General features: G+C 42.2%; 2 protein-coding genes across 2 annotated transcripts in view; both read left to right on the top strand.

Annotated features, from left to right (window-relative positions):
- The window catches only part of LOC108787121 (keratin, type I cytoskeletal 42-like), a 25458-nt gene extending 11187 nt beyond the window's left edge, over positions 1-14271 (top strand). Inside the window, exons 2-8 of the mRNA XM_018556585.1 lie at positions 1067-1149; positions 5535-5691; positions 7631-7792; positions 9267-9392; positions 10958-11189; positions 12983-13001; positions 14261-14271. Coding sequence (XP_018412087.1) covers positions 1067-1149; positions 5535-5691; positions 7631-7792; positions 9267-9392; positions 10958-11182 — 753 coding nt within the window. The 3' untranslated portion in view covers positions 11183-11189; positions 12983-13001; positions 14261-14271. The remainder of the gene's footprint in view (positions 1-1066; positions 1150-5534; positions 5692-7630; positions 7793-9266; positions 9393-10957; positions 11190-12982; positions 13002-14260) is intronic.
- A 2450-nt stretch (positions 14272-16721) lies between these two features.
- The window catches only part of LOC108787105 (keratin, type I cytoskeletal 19-like), a 40034-nt gene continuing 37376 nt past the window's right edge, over positions 16722-19379 (top strand). Inside the window, exon 1 of the mRNA XM_018556562.1 lies at positions 16722-17135. Coding sequence (XP_018412064.1) covers positions 16722-17135 — 414 coding nt within the window. The remainder of the gene's footprint in view (positions 17136-19379) is intronic.

Raw genomic sequence — 19379 nt, forward strand, 5'->3', positions numbered from 1 at the left:
ACCGGGAGGGGTTACCGGGTGACCCCCCCCCCCCCCGTGATATCACCATGCATGTGCGTGATGTCAACGTGTGCGATGACGTCTTCGCACATGCGCGGCGATCTTATTGATACCTGACTCATTCATTTTGGTGTCACCCCTCCAATGGTGTCACCCAAGTGTGGGCCGCACCTCCCCGCCCCCTTGTGACGCCACTGTGCTTTACAAATAATCAAAAGAATAGCTCAATTACATCACCCAGAATCCCCACTGTATTCTTTATTAGGGATGCAACAATACAATTTTTTCAGTATCAAGTACCAATATTTATATTTCGGTACTCACCGATAGCAAGTACTGATACCACTAGTTCCGGTAGCATGGAACCAGCTTCCCGGGCAATCAATCATCTCCATTGCTATTTGGCAGGCCCCATGCTGATTAGCTGGAAAGCCGGCATTCCAGCCAATCAGCATGGTTGCCGGCTTCGTGGTCAATCAGAAAGCCGGGGGACAGGTCATTATCCACTGCTTCCTGATTGACTGGAAAGCCGGCTCCATGCTGTTTCGCTGGCTCCAAGCTGATTGGCTGGGAAGCTGGCTTCCCGCCCAATCAGCATGGAAATGGCTGTTTGGCTGGCTCAATGCTGATTGGTCAGGAAGCCGGTTACTAGTATCAGTATCGGTGCATCCCTACTCTTTTTATAATCCGAAATGTAATGAAATATTTAAATGTGTGAAAATGATTGGTTGTAGAATTTTAAGTCTGTTTTAAATCTTATATAATAAATTGCTATATGAAATATCTAATAAACTACTAATAAAAATAAACATATACTAACAATAAAAGAATTTCAGTATTTACATATATTTGTTAAATTCATATTTAAAATGAATGGAGGCTGATGCTTTTACTTTTCTTGACTGTTTAGTTGCGATATGAGAAAGAAAACCTTTTCATCTTCTTGTTTTCAAATGTTTTTTTGAAAAATTACGTTTAGATGTATATTTTTTTCAATTTTTATAATTTGAAATATGCTAATAATATTGCAATATAACAATATAATAAACATTTGTACTTTTTGCAGATACTCAATGCCACAACGGACAATGCCAGAATCCTGCTGCAGATTGACAATGCTAAATTAGCTGCAGATGACTTCAGACTCAAGTAAGTAAACCCCCGTATAAAATAAAATGCCTGATAATAAGGGCCAGATTCCCATCATTAGAGCCTGTAGGTATAAAACCTTTAGAGCTGTAAAAATGCCCCACCGCTATGATTATATCTTCACAAAGACCATATTTTTTTATTGACCTTCACTTACCTTAGAACATTGTGACGAGGCACATCCCTATAATGAGGCAATCTAAAGCTGTTGCCTCAGATGGCTTCACTTTGGGTCAATTAGGGGGGCGGCAGACAGAGCAGCATGGCCAGTCTGCTGCACTGTGTTTGCTGCATGCCTACTCCCCCCTTTCCGGCCAGAGTATCCCAGATTGCTAAGAGCCAGGCGGGTAGATGCCTGGCTCCCCAGCTCTTAGCAATCTGGGAGGCTCTGGACGATGTCCCGCTCAGCTCCTGGCAACCATTGACGTCACTGGTTTGCAGTAGCTGAGTGGAATGATCTGGGTGGGATCTTGCCACCGTCGGTCAGCATGCATCACTAGCACCACCCTGGCTAGTGTGTGCTCCGCCCCCTTCCCCTGGCCGCGTCAGGTAGCAAAAAGGCTAGGGACACCACTACTTGTGACAATCTATAAAGCAATCTTTGGCTCAGGTGCTGCTCTGAAACAATCTTTCAAAGTATTACCCAAGCCAGTGGCGTAACAATCACCATAGCGACCCATGCGACCGTGCCGGCCGCTTGGGTCGCTATGGCATCTTATGCTGGTGGCTTTTTCACTGGCGGCTGTGACAAGAATGCGCTGGTGTTTAGATCACTGATGGTGATCTGTGCAGCAGCGCGTTCTTCTCACAGCCGCTGCGGAGTTAATGAGATCTAGCAGCGGCAGTGTAGCAGCTGGATCCGGTGTTCTGTTGACGCGGAGGCGGGGGCCCGTGCTCGGCAGCAGAGGAGGAGGCGGGGCCCGGTGATGGAAAAGGAGGCGGGCCTGGCGACAGAGGAGGAGGCGGGGCCCATCAGCGATCGTGCAGGAAGAGGAGGCGGATAGGTAAGTAGTATCACCAGCCCATCTGAGGGTGACCCTGCAGAGCCCACCATAGAGAGTCTCTGGTGGGCTCTGCAGGGTCGCCCTCAGGTGGGCTGCATGGGATCTCTTGTGGGCTCTGCAAGGGGCATAACTAGAAGTCACAGGGCCCCATACAAAATTTTGCTATGGGGCCCCGTGATTTCTAGTTATGCCCCTGACCCAAGCCAAAAACATTTACTGTTGTTTTGGCTGGAGGGTAGATTGGCTAATATTGGCTGTAGTTCTGCGTTAAAGTTCTACTACTACTAATTAGGTGTCTTGGGGAACTGCGTATATCTCTATGACTAAGGCTGTGATTGGGTGAAACGCGTGGGGGTGGACCTTGGGGCGGGACACCAGTGATGTAGTGGAAGCTTCAATAAGCTATCCCAGAGGAATCTGGTGTGTGACCAGCTTTTCTTCTGTTTGTATGAGCTCATGCTGGAGTGAAGATGTGCTCCCAATGGCAAGCAACTGTATCATTCCTTTCCTGAGCCTTGGAGAAGTGGTGCTTTTTGTGTGTGTTCTCCTTGCAATGAATGCTTACGATATATAAAAATATCTAGGTTATTCACTGCGAAAAGAAAACGTGTATCTGTAGTATAGTCAACTGTCTTCTTCAGGGACGCGCTCTGCCTCACCTAGTATTATGCAGAAAAAAGTTGTCAGCTTCAAGTCTGAAGCTGACAGCTTTTTCTCCATTCAGAGCAGCTTGTACCAGGTTACACAGCAGGGAAAGCCTCCTCGCTGTGTAACCTGTCATGGACGGAGCGCTGCCTGTTAAAGGCATCCGACTTTTGACAGGTAGTTAGGTTACACAGCAGCAGGCTTCCCCCACTGCTTGTGTAACCTAACTTGGTGAAGCAAGAGCTATACTCTGTGTTAGAGGCGTGAGCTCTGTGGATGGCTTGGGCCAATGGCAAAGCGCCATTGGTCCAAGCTGTCCAATCAAAAAAAAGAAAAAAAAACCAGTGAGGACATCGATCTTAATGCCTCACGAGTGACAAGCAAGTGAGGGATAGGGAGGCTCCTCCCTTCCTCCTCCCCACAAAGCTTGGTTACCGAGCTTGCGGTGGACTTTGGTGGAATGGGCATGGAGCTTCGGCTGGACGGGGCCGAGCTTTGGCAGGCTGGGGGATACCTCACCCAGCACAGCGGCACGTCACTGGCCTTCTTATATCTATTGCCAGTTTTTTTTTATGATCACATGCATAGCTCCACTATAGTCCTAAAACCCCCAGTGCAAGCACCCCCTACCTTACTGATTGCATGTGCCTTACTATTGGCCCAGCCATCACTGTGATGGAGGTGTACAAACCAATAGTAAGGCACATGAGGAAGGAAGGGATAGGGTTAGAATAGTAGGGTATATAGGGTTGTAGATAACAACTGTGCCTGAGCAACTCACTACTGATAAATCACTACAAACGCTACACTTGGTACCAAGCCTTTTTGGTGCAATAAATGACACCAATGTAATGGTTTCAGCAGCTTAGTTCAAGTACAATAATGTGGACCATGGCATGTCAGTTGTCAGGGTTGGGTTCCTGACCAGTATAATAGTCCCCGTACCGTCTTACTGAAAATATTGTGGTATATTTAATTATCACTATAATCTCATGGCAACCACCTGGAGGTTCAATCATTTATTTAACAACATTTTATGAATTAATTATGTGAAACGTGGTATAGTACTTTCCTATATTAACAATATTCTGAGTACTTCGCATCACCCACATTACAGCTAGCACATTTAACTAGCAGTGCAGAACATGTCACGAATAAGGAGCCCAGCCAGACCCTGCCCTAAGGAGCGTAAAGTCTAATCTTCACACATATAATAGAACACCTGCAAAGTACTCAAAACGTTCAGCTGATGGTGTGGTTTGTTTGCCTGTTACACAATAAGAGACAATCAAGGTAGTGGTCACCTCCCATAGAGCTAGTTACCAATGTACTAAAGGTCACCTCCCATAGAGCTAGCTACAAATGCAGTACAGTCTATTAAAGCTACACTGCAGTGTATCCAAACAGTTACATACAAACATGAATTATATATACTTGCATTTCTTGCCTGTCATAGGATTAGTAAATCTGTGCATACAATATAGATTAAGTAGTGATTCAGGCACCTCTGCGAGGCAGCTCAGCCTGTATCTGCCTGCAGACCATTCTGCCGATTACGCTGAATTGCACAAAATAGACTGTGAATGAGCAATGAAGGATCAGCAGTACGCTAATTAAGTCATCACTTCTGTCGAGAAGCTGCCAGTGTTAGATGAGTAGCAGTACAACACAAAAAATGCATGCAGTTACATTCCAGTGTTTCATGCATCAGTAATGGTAATGCAGTTGGAGGGGGGCAAGTACATGTATAGCTGACTACGTCCTGCCAATGATCAATAAAGACTGGGTGTGCAAGGAGGAAAGTGCCAATAAACATAATGTAAAAAGTTAATTTTATTCAGACTCTTGTATCATCAGCTCACGGAATACTGAGACCACCGCAGCCGGGATGGATCCCGACAATGCTGTTGAGATCCACCCAGCTGTGTGAATGACAGGGGGCTCTGCCTACCTAGAGGCAGAGCTAGCTGTACCTGCTCCCTCCACTATCCGTTTCTCCAGTCAGTGCTGGGGGATCGGAGTGGGGAGGGGAGAAATCCCTGCGGGGAGCCATGACTCAGAGTCACCGCTCTCTGCAGGGAGATGATCGAGAAGTGAGCAAGCAACGGTATGCGTTCGCTCACTTACTGATCTATTGAGCCGACATGTGACCGTTTCATTGTCACGTATCGGCTCGAACAATGAGGATAAGTGATTTTCACTCACCTCATAGTTCTCCTTTAAAGTTTCACCTTATTATATTTTCCTCTCCTTTCTACCACCACTCAATTTGCCATCGGGAGGAAGAGACAAAACCTTGCATAAGCTCCAAAATTAATTCTAGCTGATCCTAGTTGGAGCTTGCCAGGGGGTTGAGGGCTCCATCTCCATCCAGATTTGCCCTAAACAGCTAACTTGCCAAACATCAGCTCTGTCACATGGGACTGAGTCACATGCTCCCCCACATACTCCGAATTACCGAATCATTTTCTTTGCTCTCCCTCTTAAACATTTGTCAATGGCACATGTGTCTGCATTGAAAAAATTTCCTCTATCTCTCTTCTGGCGACAACCCAAAATATTTGACTTTCCCCTTACTTTCTTATGATCACCAGGAGAAACAGAAAGAATGGATTCCTAACGGAGACACATACAGCAATAAAAATCGATCTGGGGTTTTAACCGTTCACCACTTTTTCCAAAACCTAAAAAGTTTTTTTGGGGAATTTCTGACTTCTGTTAACTTTTGTGTTCTAGGTATGAAACTGAGCAGGTTCTGAGATTTGGAGTAGAAAAAGACATTGCCGGTCTTCGTAGAGTGATTGATGACCTCAGCCTGACTCGAGGTGACCTTGAGCTTCAGATCGAGAATTTGCAAGAGGAATTGGCCTACCTGAAAAAGAATCATGAGGAGGTTAGTGTTATTTTTAAATTTCTTCATGATTTTAGTGGGGAAACTCTAGTTTTCACCCTCAGGGAAAGAGATGTTAGAAAGCCATGGGTTTCTAAGAAATGAGCCAAGGTGATGTGGGCAAAGTTTAGTAATCTTCTAACTGTTGGTAAAAATGCTAGTAAAAAAGGTATTATCATGTAAACATACATCTACAACAAATAAGCAAAACAAAATGAAAGTTGACAAAAGTTAAGCATAGAGTGTTACTCTAACTAAAACTTTTTTTAGTTTTTTTTTATAGAGTAAGACAGCCTTTCTCAACCAGGTTGATGTGACCCACTGGTGTGGCTTCTGGCCTCCTTAGCAGTGCCTCAAAATTGTGTAGCGGGACTGTGATGTGAAGGGGGGAATGAAGACCAATGTGTAGGGGGCTCCGGATGTAAAAGGGGAACTCTGATGTGAAAGGAGGGGGCTCTGATATTAAAGTGGGGCTTCTGATGTGAAAGGGGGGGCTACTGATGCAAAGGATGACTCTGATGCAAAGGATGACTCTGATGTGAAGAGGGGAGCTTGAATGGAAGGGGCACTTTGATGTGAAAGGGGAAACCCACTTTTTTGGGTGTTTTTGAGTGGGGTCCCATTTAAAATATAAGACATTTTAGACTGGGGTGCCTTAGGATTTTGCATACTTCTAAAGGGTGCCGTGACCAAAAAAAAGGTTGAGAAACGCTGGAGTAGGCAACGGCGAAAATGGCATGTCAATGCTTATTTTTGTACTGTATTTGTTCCACTGGGAGATTTAAGTAGGGTGTACACTGTCATATTTTCTTCATTCAACTTGCGTGTTGAACTTAGAAAATTTAACAGATTCCTCCATCCACGTTGAACATTGATAGATGAATCCCCTGCTATTTTTCTAAGGGGAAAATCCCTGTTAGATAGTTTTTTTTTTTTCTGAACAATATGTCCTCATTGGAAGATTTCCCCCCATGTCATATTTGAATAGAAACTAGACATGTGCAATTCGTTTCGTTCCGAATCGAAATTCGGACATTCGGATGTATCCGAATTCCGAATTACAGACATAACGAATGCAAAGTAATCCGAATTTCCATTTCCGAAATTCGGTAGCGGTATTCCGAACGTTCGTTTCGTTTTCGTTTCTTTTTCGTTTCGTTCGTTGGAGCAAAGTGACATTAGAGAAAAATATTTTTTCCCCCTCAAATGTCACTTTGCTGCAAACGAACGAATTAAACGAATAAGAAACGAATAAGAACAGAAAACGAAACGAACGTTCGACCTACCGCTACCGAACTTCATCCGAATTCCGAATCCGAATTGACTTTCACACCCGAATCCCGAAAAACGAAATAACACAAATCCGAATTTAAAACGAAACTAAACTAAACGAATTTTTTGGCAGTGCACATGTCTAATAGAAACCATAAAATGTTGGACTTCCTATCACTTTCTTCCCTGGTGATAAAGGTCACCAGAACAAATAGGATTCTAAAGAGGAGACTCAGACAGCACTAAAATTACAGAGGTTCTATTTATTCCCCACTCTATAAAAACCTAAAAAAGATACAGTTAAAAAAAGAAAACTATTCAAAAGTATATCCCAAATCTATCAGACCTTTGGGCTATGTGGGACACATGAATGGGGTTGGGGGTTAATGAAAAGGGTAGCATGGAAAACAAGACTTATCACTGCTCAGAAACCTTTTTTTTTTTTCTTTTTCATTTTTACCAATGATCCCAAGGATGGAAAATATGTCAGCTTTTGGGTTAGGAACATAGCGCTACCCTCAAACACTTAAAGCCCAAGTTTTGATTTTTTTCACCTGGACTATGAAAATTACAACATGAAATCACTTATTTTCTGCAAAATGTCCTGAATGTGAACTGTGAGCACAGTAAAGATTTTAGAAATTGCTATTTCTCTATTTTATTTAAACAGGAGGTTACGGCTCTCCGCCAGCAAGTTGGAGGCACAGTCAATGTGGAGATGGATGCAGCACCTTCTGTGGATCTGGCCAAGGTCTTAAGTGACATGAGACTTGAGTGCGAAACAGTTAGTGAGAAAATACGTGAAGATGCAAGGCTACAGTTTGAAACCAGGGTATGTATCCCCATTACTGTGTTTCATTTATAGTTGTAAGAACCCAGGCTATTCAGTTTAGAGTAATAGTTTCTTGTATAAAATAGCTTTCATTGGGTGTATCAAATTTTATCCCATGCTTTTCATTTGATATCCTGGGTTTTATTTCAACCATCTCCATTTTGATTTCACACCTTCTTTTTTTTCAGTTCCACATAGGGTCAGAACTTGGATAATGATTTACCTGAGATTAAGTCATATATGTGTAGCGACCCCGTGACCTCCAGAGGCCTGAGGTGGACCCCAAAGGGCAGAGAGGGGTGACATTTCACTCTTAGGGGCAGATCCTAAGCCAGTCAAGGGATGTGTGATCAAGAAAGTTGGGTGCCAGTGCCTTTTTTAAATGCTTTATTGGAGAACATCAACTAGAAGAGAGGGTATAGGGCTTACATTAATTTTGGCTCTAGGTATTTGGAGTCTGTTCTCTTTTTGCCAATACCCTGACTTTAGACTCACCAATTCCCTTTCAGTAGTCCTCAGTGCAGAATTAATAGGAGCACAGGCTGATACTGGGCAATAGAGCAACAGCTGAACAGGGATAGGCATGAGATCTTCTATTAGTGAGACACCAGACTTGCTCCTGAAGTCCATTCCATTACCAAACACCTCCAGTAGCCATCCAAATTCTCTGGTTCTCTTCCTACATCGGTCATCGACCTCTCCAGGGTCTACATGTGAGGCCTCCCCAGGCTTGAGGCCTAAGCAGCTTTTCCATACTTGAGCATCCCACCCCCAGGCTATGCCCAGGGGCAGACTGGAACTGAGCACATGGCAAATCCCCTGAGTATGTATGCACTCCCCCAGCATGCACCACAGGCCATGAAACCCCTAATGATTGGCTGGTGAGCCATAAACACTCAAGATGTTCCCTCATTGGCTGCCCCACACTGCAGCAGAGTCACACCCCACTCAGGTAGGCACAATTAATGACAGAGCACCTGGAATTAACCAGATAATAACCATCTATAAATCAGCTAGACTGATTACAGTTCTAGCACAGTTAAATTTCTAGTAGCCACCCACAGAAGGCGGTGGGGGATACATATGTAAATCTGGACGTGATTTGGCTCAATCAGAAAAAAAAACTGTCATGAGAGAAATACAGGGGCCACCATTGCTGACCTACTTCTAAATATGTTACTTGCCTGTCTGTTATGCTGCATTCAATGCCTTCTTGGTCACTGACCAGGACAAGTGTGCAGACCAGGAAAGTCTGAGCACGTAGGACATTAAATACAGGGTAGACCCCTTACCCAAAATTCTCAGAGCACAGTTTAAATACAGCTGATCAGCATGGTACACAAGACACCATCTGATGCAAAGCGTGCAATGGGACACAAAAAAAACAGAATAGTTTTTTTTATCAGCTTGATACAGTATGCAGTTTTACGGAATAGCATCTTACCTATCTTATGCGCTGTTTTCTGCTTTCTAGATCGAGGCGGTACACAGGGAGATCACAGTCAGTACAGGTGAACTGGAGCAATTCAAGACAACCATCACTGAGATGCACCGCAATATACAAGGCCTGGAGATAGAGCTGCAAGCAGAACAGAGCAAGGTATGGCTGACAGCAATTCATCATTACTACCATTTCTGGAAAAGATAGCGGAAAATTGTATACTTGCCTATCGGTAATTTTCCTTTCCTAGTGCTGAAGCATGGCAGCAGACACATGGTTTTCGTCTTCATGGGCAGAGTTTAGAGCTGTATCTCCAAGTTTAAGGGCAGCAACTTGGTCTACCCATGGCACAATCCAGCAGCACTGACCATGGTGGAGTTTGGCCATAAAAGAGTCTAACAATTTGTCCAAATATTTTAAAAAGTCAGCATTACCCTCCCTTGTTTGATGAGCCATGCTGCCATTCTTGTATCAGGAGATTTAATTGTATACCAAAATTTGTAAAAAAAATATATTGACTAATATATGATAATAAATGTTACTCTCTGAGATTTAGTTAAAACAATTATATAAATTGTAAAATAATTCCCTTTATGTGTTATTGGTTGTGGTCTTAAAATAGGAGAATGGCATAGACACTATACTGTATAATTGCAATGAAAAGACCATTCAAGTTGGCTATAAATTTGACTTCAGATTTAATAACCACCACCCCTTTTCCCGAGCATAGAAAATACAAGGTCCAAATTGGGTGATGTACAGCATTAAAATACAACAGAACTTGCAGATGTTTATGTTATTTATGTATTGATTTAAGTAGTCCTGCCCCTGCTCCCCAACATCTTTCCCTAGGCACTGATCTCAATAACCTTGGTAAGCAGTCCAGCACAGTGGAACATTCTGTTGGTTCAACACAAACCTGTGCTTTTTCTATTTAAGGAAAAGCAACAGGTTCACTTTAATGCCCTCCTTTCCTAGCAGCACAGATCTTCCCTTCTCTTTGATGCCACCTCAAGCCATTCTAGTTGGAGCTTACAGAGAGTGAGGAATCTCTGGCCACCCCCTTGTGACAGCAGTGGGACAATCATGAAGCTCCAGGGCTGTAACATGCTGCTCCATACCCGGACGAACAAGGAATTTTCTTCATTCTTAGCAGCTGAATGGAGTGGTAGCAGAGTAAAGGAAAGGCAAGTGTGTTAGAATGGGTGAAACGCAAGTTTGCTTCTAAATTTTAACTGAGGTCAGTAATTGGTAAAAAGTTGGTAAATATCTCCAAGTGTAAGGCCACCCACATCTTTCACCAGTAACCATCATTGACAGCATGTTCCTATGTAGTGGGCATCTCCTGTGGCTAGTCAAATTTGCAGTTCAAAGTCAAACCTCCTCCTCTGCCAGCGCCAGCTACTGATTGGTCTGCACATGTCCTTGAGCCAGGAAGCTTCACTATGAGCTGTAGACTTGAGGTAGGACTTACATGAGAGCCGCCCACCTCATCACTATAAGTAACTGGTGAAAGATGTGTGAGGGGCAGACACAATGAGAGATTTACCAGCCTTTAATGTGCTGGAAAATTATCTTTTAATAGCGCTGCCTTCTTCACCCATGCTAAAGCCCTGGTCCATGAAATATCAGCCAGGTAGCAATGCTAAGCGGGGGAAAAACTTAATTTAAATCCCACGCATTAGCAAATGTAACTCACTTCATATCTGTCTATTTTATTACAGAGAGATGGTTTAGCTGCCACCTTAGATAACGTAAAAGCTCAGTTTGCTTCACGTCTGGCTGAGATACAACGAGCTATTAGCAATAGGGAAGCTCAACTGATGCAGATACGTACAGACATGGGACGTCAAGCTCATGAGTATGAGATTCTTCTGAATATCAAGATCCGGCTAGAAATGGAAATCGCCACATACCGCCGTCTGCTGGAGGGGGAGGAGACAAGGTAAGATAGAAGTGATTTAAATTATAGTATAGAACAAAGGCGTATAATACACTGCAGCTTTGAACACAATGTGGTTATTACTATTAATACATATTTTGACACAGATTTTGTAATAAAATAATGATCAGTATTCTATTCTAAATATATTCTAAAGGTAAAATATAAGGTGGTCAATGACCAATGAACGCGGCCATATCATGCAATTAATTTTATATCTGTGGTTAATAGCATACACCAATGGCTGGACTCAGGAAAATAGCTGAAAGGTTAATCATATTTTGTTTCTCCAAAATAAAAAGAATTGCCTGCACACTCTTTTTGTTAGTGGCCAAGAGTGTTTGTGCGTATACATACACCAAATATTTTTTTTAAAAAGGATCAGTAATGGTTGTATATGGCTTGTAAATCCAGTTGCTACCTTATGTCCATGGCTAGCTTTAAAGAGAACCATAGAGTCTCATATATAATGGGTAGAAGATATCTCTTTCCCCTTTTCGTTACACTGTCCTTCCTTATGCACACTAAAGTTCATCCAGTAATAAAAATTGGGTTGCCGTATGTAGCCAGAGCTCTGTGAAGGGAGACAAGCCTGTCATGTGATCTTGGTAGGCTGCATAGCCGAGATTTCTTCATGGCTTTCATTCTGATCCACTAACTTCAGTCCAGAAATGAAATGAGGAAAAATCTCCAATAGTAAGTAGAGCTGGGGAATTCAATAACCAGATTTCACCAAGTGGGACTGTTGTCACCATGACTTTATATTTAGAGATATGTAGATTACCGTGTTTCCCCGAAAGTAAGACCTACCCCGAAAATAAGACCTAGCACTATCTTCGGGGATTTCTGTAATATAAGACCTACCCCGAAAATAAGACCTAGTTCGGTGGTAGGTCTTATATTATAGAAATCTGCTAGGTCTTACTTTCGGGGAAGCGGCACATAACTGTGTAAAAACCGGCCGCAGCTCCCGCCCACACGCCCACCCACACGCCAGCCTGCCGCAGCTCCAGCCCCGCCCACACGCCCACCGGCCGCAGCTCACGCCCGCATGCACGCAGCTCCTGCCCCGCCCACACGCCAGCCGCAGCTCCCGCACGCAGCTCCTGCACGCACACACGCACAATGGAAGCAACATCCGCCGGGACCGGCAACAGCACGCCGCCTTCCGGGACCTCGTCCACTCCTCCACAGCCAGGTAAGACATCCCCCGAAAATAAGACCTAGTGTCTTATTTCGTGCAAAAAAAAAAATAAGACACTGTCTTATTTTCGGGGAAACACGGTAGCCACTAGAGGGGAGTCTTCAAAGACTCCATGCTATTCTTGGAGTCCCTTTAAGTTAAGGAGATGAGAATAGTGGGAGGTATTCTGTAGCTCAGCAAAGGAGAACTGGGCAGGGGTGATAACACTGCTTGAGATTTCAGTGCAACAGAGGCAGTGTTGTCAGGTCGGACAGGAAGCCTTTGAAGCTCACTTGATTTTTGGCAGATCATTGGGTATTTTTCTGTACTTGCAGCATTTTTAAAGGGATAAAACACGGGGAAATGTGTATGTAAAAATGCATAAACAGGGAGACTTTAGGCATACTTTAGCTTATTGCTTTTAGATTGTAAGCTCTCATGGGCAGGGCCCTTTCTTGACCATCTTGATTTGTATTGTAACTGTAATGTATTCCTTATATTTTAAAGCGCTGCCAAACTGTTGGCACTTTCTAAATCCTGTAGAATAATATTAAAAAGACATGTAATTTTTCTGACACTTGACATCTTTCCCACGTTTTTCTATTTTACAGTTGGGTGGTGGAGGAAGAGGACAAGCTAAAAGGTATGTAAATTATTATTTTATCGTTCGCTGTGCTTTTCTTCAGATAAACTTGGAAACTTTATAAAAGGGCACTTTTATCCAAATAAAAAAAAATCTACAATGTAATATAAAGTGTACCTAAAAAGAAAATAATTTTAGCATTAAATAATATTCAGATATAAGTGAGGGCCCATTTTGACCCCCTTTATTAATTTACCGGTCACCACGCTGAGTTTACAATGGAAACAATCTTGATCAGTTTTACCTACTACTATGCACAATGTCTGCACACTTTACCCCCCTTTTAACCTCTTGAATCCCCCTGAAATGCAACCTCACCTCAGGGTTACCATGCAACTGTAACAAGACCATCTTGCTTTTTTCTTAATTATATTAGAATAGAAGCCAAGTACCTGAATTGGCTAAAAATAATGGTATTAAAATAAAATAATTAAAATAATATTTAAAAAAGATATTGGCAGAAATTACTACAGTAAATTTTAATAGAGTGCTACAAGTGGGACTATAATCACTACCTTTGCATGCATTTAAAATGCACCTCAATAGGACATGCTATGTCCAAAGGCCACACACACCACAAACACATCTCTAAGCCCATGAGAAGGTTGAATACTGACGGTTTTACCGCTGGTCCGGATTAACCCAAGTACGCTCTGCTAGAGCGTCCTTCGGTTGAATCCGACACAGGGAGACTTGATGACAATATTACAATATACTAAAAACACATCCTAATAAAACTTCATCAACACTCATGGCCGCCTGGAAGATTCCATGAGTTACTTAGAGTATGTTCATCTCTATCTGGTAACAAAACAATACTACTTCTAGTGTAAAATGTATATAGGTGACGGGATAAATTACATATGTCCAAATATTCAAAATATGCTTCAAGAGTCATGCATATTAGTCTTTAAATGATAGCTGTGGATGTAGGAAGATACATATGTGTGGATGATAACTGTGGAATGTAGGAAGAAAACATTATTGTTCAGAAATTATTGATCGTTATGCAACTTGTACCCCCTGCCCTCTGGATTTCCTTTATTCTTGTCTCTAGTTCTAAATCTAACATACTTGACCTGCTTCTCTCATTCCAGAGCTAAACAGAAGCCGCAAAATAAAAACTATTGTAGAAGAGGTGATTGATGGGAAGGTTGTGGCCACCGAAGTTAAAGAAGTTGAAGAGAGGCTACCAAGCATAATGCAAAAGTAACCAAATATTGCAATAAAACTATTTTTAACACTTGTAAATGTGCCAGAAATGGACAGATCCACATTCTGTGAACAACTTAACAAGCAGAGAGAAATAAAAAAAAGTCTTAAGCAATGTTTATTTCCTTGTCTTTTATTACCAGTTTAATATAGTACTCTTCAGCTTTATAATTGGATATGTGGTCTCTTAAACACATCTGTAAAACCACTTGGTTTCATCATCATTTTCAATACTTATTATGGCCACTGATGGGTAATGCAGCAGCAAAGGTCAATCTTTGTTACCCTTCCCATGACTAAGGTAGAACAGAATATCCCCAATACCCTAAACTGTCAAGGCTGCTAAGATCATCCAAACCTCCCTCCAATTCCCCCAAATAAACCAGACCACACTTCCAAGGGAGTTAAATGGCCATAGCAGCCTTTTATTATACAAATAATACATTAACGGAATTATAAAATTCAACATCAGGACAACCTACCAACAAACAAAGTTGCAGGCCTTTGAAGGCCACAAAATTGACAGATATATTCTCTGTGGAACTACTAAATATGTTAGGCCCCCAACTGCACCACACTGCCTAGGGGACAATGTTGGCTGTATTACACACCATGAACTAAGGACACCATACTAAAGACAGGGTCACCGTACAATAACCACCAGCACCTATTTTTGGCCACCTTAGAAGACCCCAACTGCCATTACTTCTATGACATTGAAATAACACCAACTGAGAAAAAAAACAGGAAACCAATAAAGTAAATGACCTTGCAAAAAATGTGAAACCAGTGGCATCACTAGGGGGGTGCGGCCTGCATCCGGGTGACACCAAAATGACTGACAGTCATTTTAGTATCATACCCTCATGGACCGAGAACCCAACAATTGGAGGGGACCTCCTGTCTGTGCCGGGGTCTATCGTCCAGCGATGAAGTCATGGCAGGGTGTCACCCCACCTTGGGACGCCCATGTGTCAAACCCCTATTTAAGCCTTCTGTTCATTGTTTACCCTGTTCACCTAGTCATGTAAGCCCTCCGCCTATTTTTCTTTTTTATATAAATAGATTAGTTATCACCTTCAATTGGAATCAAATGGATCACCTTATAACTGGTCGTAGATATTGTCAAATATGCAAGCACTACCCGAAAATGTATTTGCCAGAACCCTAAACAGGAACATTAGGGTCACACAAGTGTTTACACTTAGGCTCTGTAAGGAGGGAGGGGAAGTTGAAGCTGACACATGGCCAATAGTCTCATGTACATGAATGTATAGCCATGTATGTATATTTTTGTTAGGAAGGGTTATGTATGTATATTTTGGATAAAAAAGGGAAGAATTAAAACCCCTGGCAGGTTTTTTTTAGTGCTGTCGGCATGGTATTGGGATACTTTCCCTTAACGTCATGTCCCAAAGATGCAACAGGAAGTTAGAGAAAATCTCCAAAAGTTAAAGGGAAATTCCCTTTTAGACAGTTGGAAGATGTTCCCTCACCTCTTGTTCTGGAGACAACTCAAACATTTTGGATTTCTCCTCACTTTCATTCTCTGTGACAATGGACACGGGTAGACAATAAATCTCTCCAAGGAGGACACAGACAGAAATATAAACATGACAGAGGGCTAGCTGCAGTCAAGCGAATAGTAACTCAAGGGCTACTTCCATCTTTTAGACCATATTTCATGTTCATGTCCGCAGTTCCCCCACCTAGAAACCACCCCCTCCTTCTCTTACTAAATTGAGGGAGTGCTTCTGCCCATAGCATCTCATATATTTTTTCATTTGACATTGGCTCCACCCACACAATTGTGTCACTCATTCACACCTCTTAGATTCTGTGAATACAAAAATTACAAGTCCTATTTGCCACACAGGCAGAGAGATTGTAGATCTCAATGGAGCACAAGTGAGGTGAAGTCACCTCACTTGTAGTCCATTGATGACTTCCTTCAGCCCCATAACTGGCCTAGGCTGGGTAAATAGTTTGCAGGAGCCTGTACATTGCAAACACAATCCACTGATGGTGTTTGCAATGCTTTGCAGCCTCCTTTGCAAAAAAAATATTAATTACACATTGTGTTACCTATATGTATTATTTTTTCTTGTAAAAGATTGTAATAGCCATTAATAAGCAATCAGTGTCCGGAAAGCTGATATAATAAGAATTGATACACCTAAGATGATTTTGCTTGTGAAGATTGTAGAGGTCAGCATTAAAAATGAATATGATGACTGACGCTTGAAATTCCACAGTTGTTTCTTCACCGGTCTAAAGAAGAGCAAATAAAGCATTCCTGATACAGAACAGTGACCTACAGGAGATGACACCACCAGTCAATGATGCATGCCAATTTATCATTGTTCAAACATACCATGGAACTTTTACTATTTAAATATAGTCAGTCCAAAGTAGAGTAAATGCAGATGCTCAGAGTAAGAGTCTAACTTCTGGTATATCCCAGAAAGTTTGTATTTGCCTATTTTTATCCTTTAAAAACAAAAAAAAATGTACAGTCAAGTTGCCTTTAAGAAGGTGAACTCTGTGAAGACTGGCTCTGTCCATGGCACCAGCATTGGCGGTATAAATTACAGAAAAGTAACGTCAGGTGGGTATGCCCAAAGTGTTTATGCTGGAGCCGGAGGTCTGGGCACCAGAGTTTCTGGTGTTTTACAACATACAGTGCATTCCGGGAGTCCTCTACAGCATGGAAAACGAGAAACGAGAATCTTTGGGAATGAGAAGGAAACCATGAACAATCTGAATGACCGGCTGGCTTCCTACATAGATAAAGTGCACTCGTTGGAAGAGTCTAATGTCCATCTAGAGGCACAAATCAGAGACTGGTATAGCAAGAACACTGGGAACACGGAAAGAAATGATGACCATAATTTCCAGGTTATAAAAGATCTGAGAAATCAGGTAACCCAAATTTGTTTTAATAGGATTAGCTAATAGCGCTTTGTAATTTGTGAAGAACATTAGAAATATTAACTATTTCCTTTTATGAACTATATTTATATTTGTATCAGGCATAGATTAGTGGTGCTCAGTCTTTTGGACTTTGGAACCCAAATGTTGCTATGCTATTGTTCTGTGGGCCTCAGAGATGTGGTTTCCAGCTCAAGGCATTGCAAAAGGGGAGACTTAAAAAAAAAATGCTTCTTGGACCTTGTCTGGTATCATTGCCCATTTGTTTTGTGATATAGACACACTTGATATAAAATTATTTGTTTGGTAGATGCCATATCAGTTGAAGCAATATGTAAAGTCACGGTCAGACAAACACACCCAACTTCTCTTAGAACTATACTACTGGAAGATTGACTTAGCTGAGAGTACTCAGGCCATGTCACTATCCACAGTCCCTATCATAATATACAGACAGTTTTATTAACCTTTAAATGGTTTGGTAAACACTAAGGGCTGAGGACCCTTCTACTGCAAGTAAGCCTTTGGTGATTAGTACTTGATAACTGAAATGTCCTCTTCCAGGGAGTTGCTAGTTTCAATTTTCAAAGTTAGACTTTAAGTAAACTTTTTCTAAATGTTATCTATTCGGTTTATGAACAACACACCAGTCTACGATCAATGAATAAAACATCTGCTCCATTCTCTCCATCAAGAGCTAGTTTTTCCCTTTTTCGGTATGACCATTTTATTTTTTGTATAGCCATAAAGATAAAGTCAGGCTGTCAATAAAAGCCTGCATATCATGGATACTTCTGCTTCTCCTATAACAGTTGTATGCTACTAATTTCTGTGGAGCAGTAGGCTCATGTCAGCTGTCAGGGGGAACAGTTAAGGCTGGAGATATGGGCTTTGATACTGACCATTTTTTAGAAAAATTTAAATTTGCATGCCAGTAGCGGGGCTGTTAAGCTACATATTTTGAGGAAAGAAAGATTGTCTCTGAAACAACTGATGGATCAGACTATATATTAGGAACTATGTTTACATTTATAGGAAACAGTAAGGATCTCAAGTATCAAGCTTTCCAACAGTATTACAAATAGGATTTTGCTATAGACCAGGGGTGTGCATTGTGAGATTCAGGACTCCAAATTAGATTTTAGAGTCTGCTTTTGAGTTCCTCATATTGCCAAATAAGTAATACATTCTGCTGAGATTCCAGATCTATTAAAACGTTATATCATTATTATTATACAGGATTTATATAGCGCCAACAGTTTTTGCAGCGCTTTATCTTAAAGGAGAACTATGGGGTTAAGGCTTTTCCCCATAGTTCTCCTTAGGGTAATGGGAGGACACCAACTAGCGTCCTCCCGTCACCCTAAGCTCAGTATACTGCGAGCTACTGCTCGCGGTATACTGAGACGCCGCAGCTGAAGCGGATCCCGTCAATTATGTCTGGATACGCACAGGCGCGTGAGTGACAGCTGGCTCTGCCTATCTAGAGGCAGAGCCAGCTGTACCTGCCCCCTCCCCCGTCCGATCCGCCAGTCAGCGCTGGAGGATCGGAGGGGGAATCCAGCCCCTCCCCTGTCACGGCAGAGAGCTCTGACAGGATTGAGAGGTGAGCGAACGCCGGTATGTGTTCGCTCACCTCCCGATCTACTGAGCCGACCTGTGACAGTGTCATTGTCACAGGTTGGCTAGAACTATGAGGTGAGTGAAAAGCACTCACCTCATAGTTCTCCTTTAAGCAGAAAATGGTTCATCACTTGCCCTTTAAAATGCTTTAATCAGCATTTCAGAAATATTATAGGTATCATTCATTCTGCAACAATATATGCTAAATCAGGACCAGGTTTAGAACATGGCAGGGGTGGGAGGGGACTGAGACACTTCTGTTTTAGGTGGGCCCCTCATACACAGGAATTAAAATACACAGCAAATTGCCAAGTTTACACATCAAAGTCCGTTTATTGCATGTCATTGGAACTGACAAGTTATATCAGCCTTTGTCAACTTTTCAGTCATGGAGCGCTTTAAAAGTGTGCAAAATCTCAGCCCTCCCCCCCACCCCCCATTTTAAAAATTTAAACATTTTAAATGTAGAAATGTAACAAGAAAATTCAAAGATCCTCCAAAATCCATAACAGACCTTTATACTGAGTAAGGGTCTGGTATAGCTCTTAAGGGGAAAACCCATGCAAAGTCACAAAAGTCCCACTTTCACACCAGAGGGGGGCTTTATATTAG

This window comes from Nanorana parkeri, unplaced genomic scaffold, assembly GCF_000935625.1.
Source record: "Nanorana parkeri isolate BGI_ZX_2015 unplaced genomic scaffold, ASM93562v1 scaffold242, whole genome shotgun sequence".
NCBI classification, from domain to species: domain Eukaryota; kingdom Metazoa; phylum Chordata; class Amphibia; order Anura; family Dicroglossidae; genus Nanorana; species Nanorana parkeri.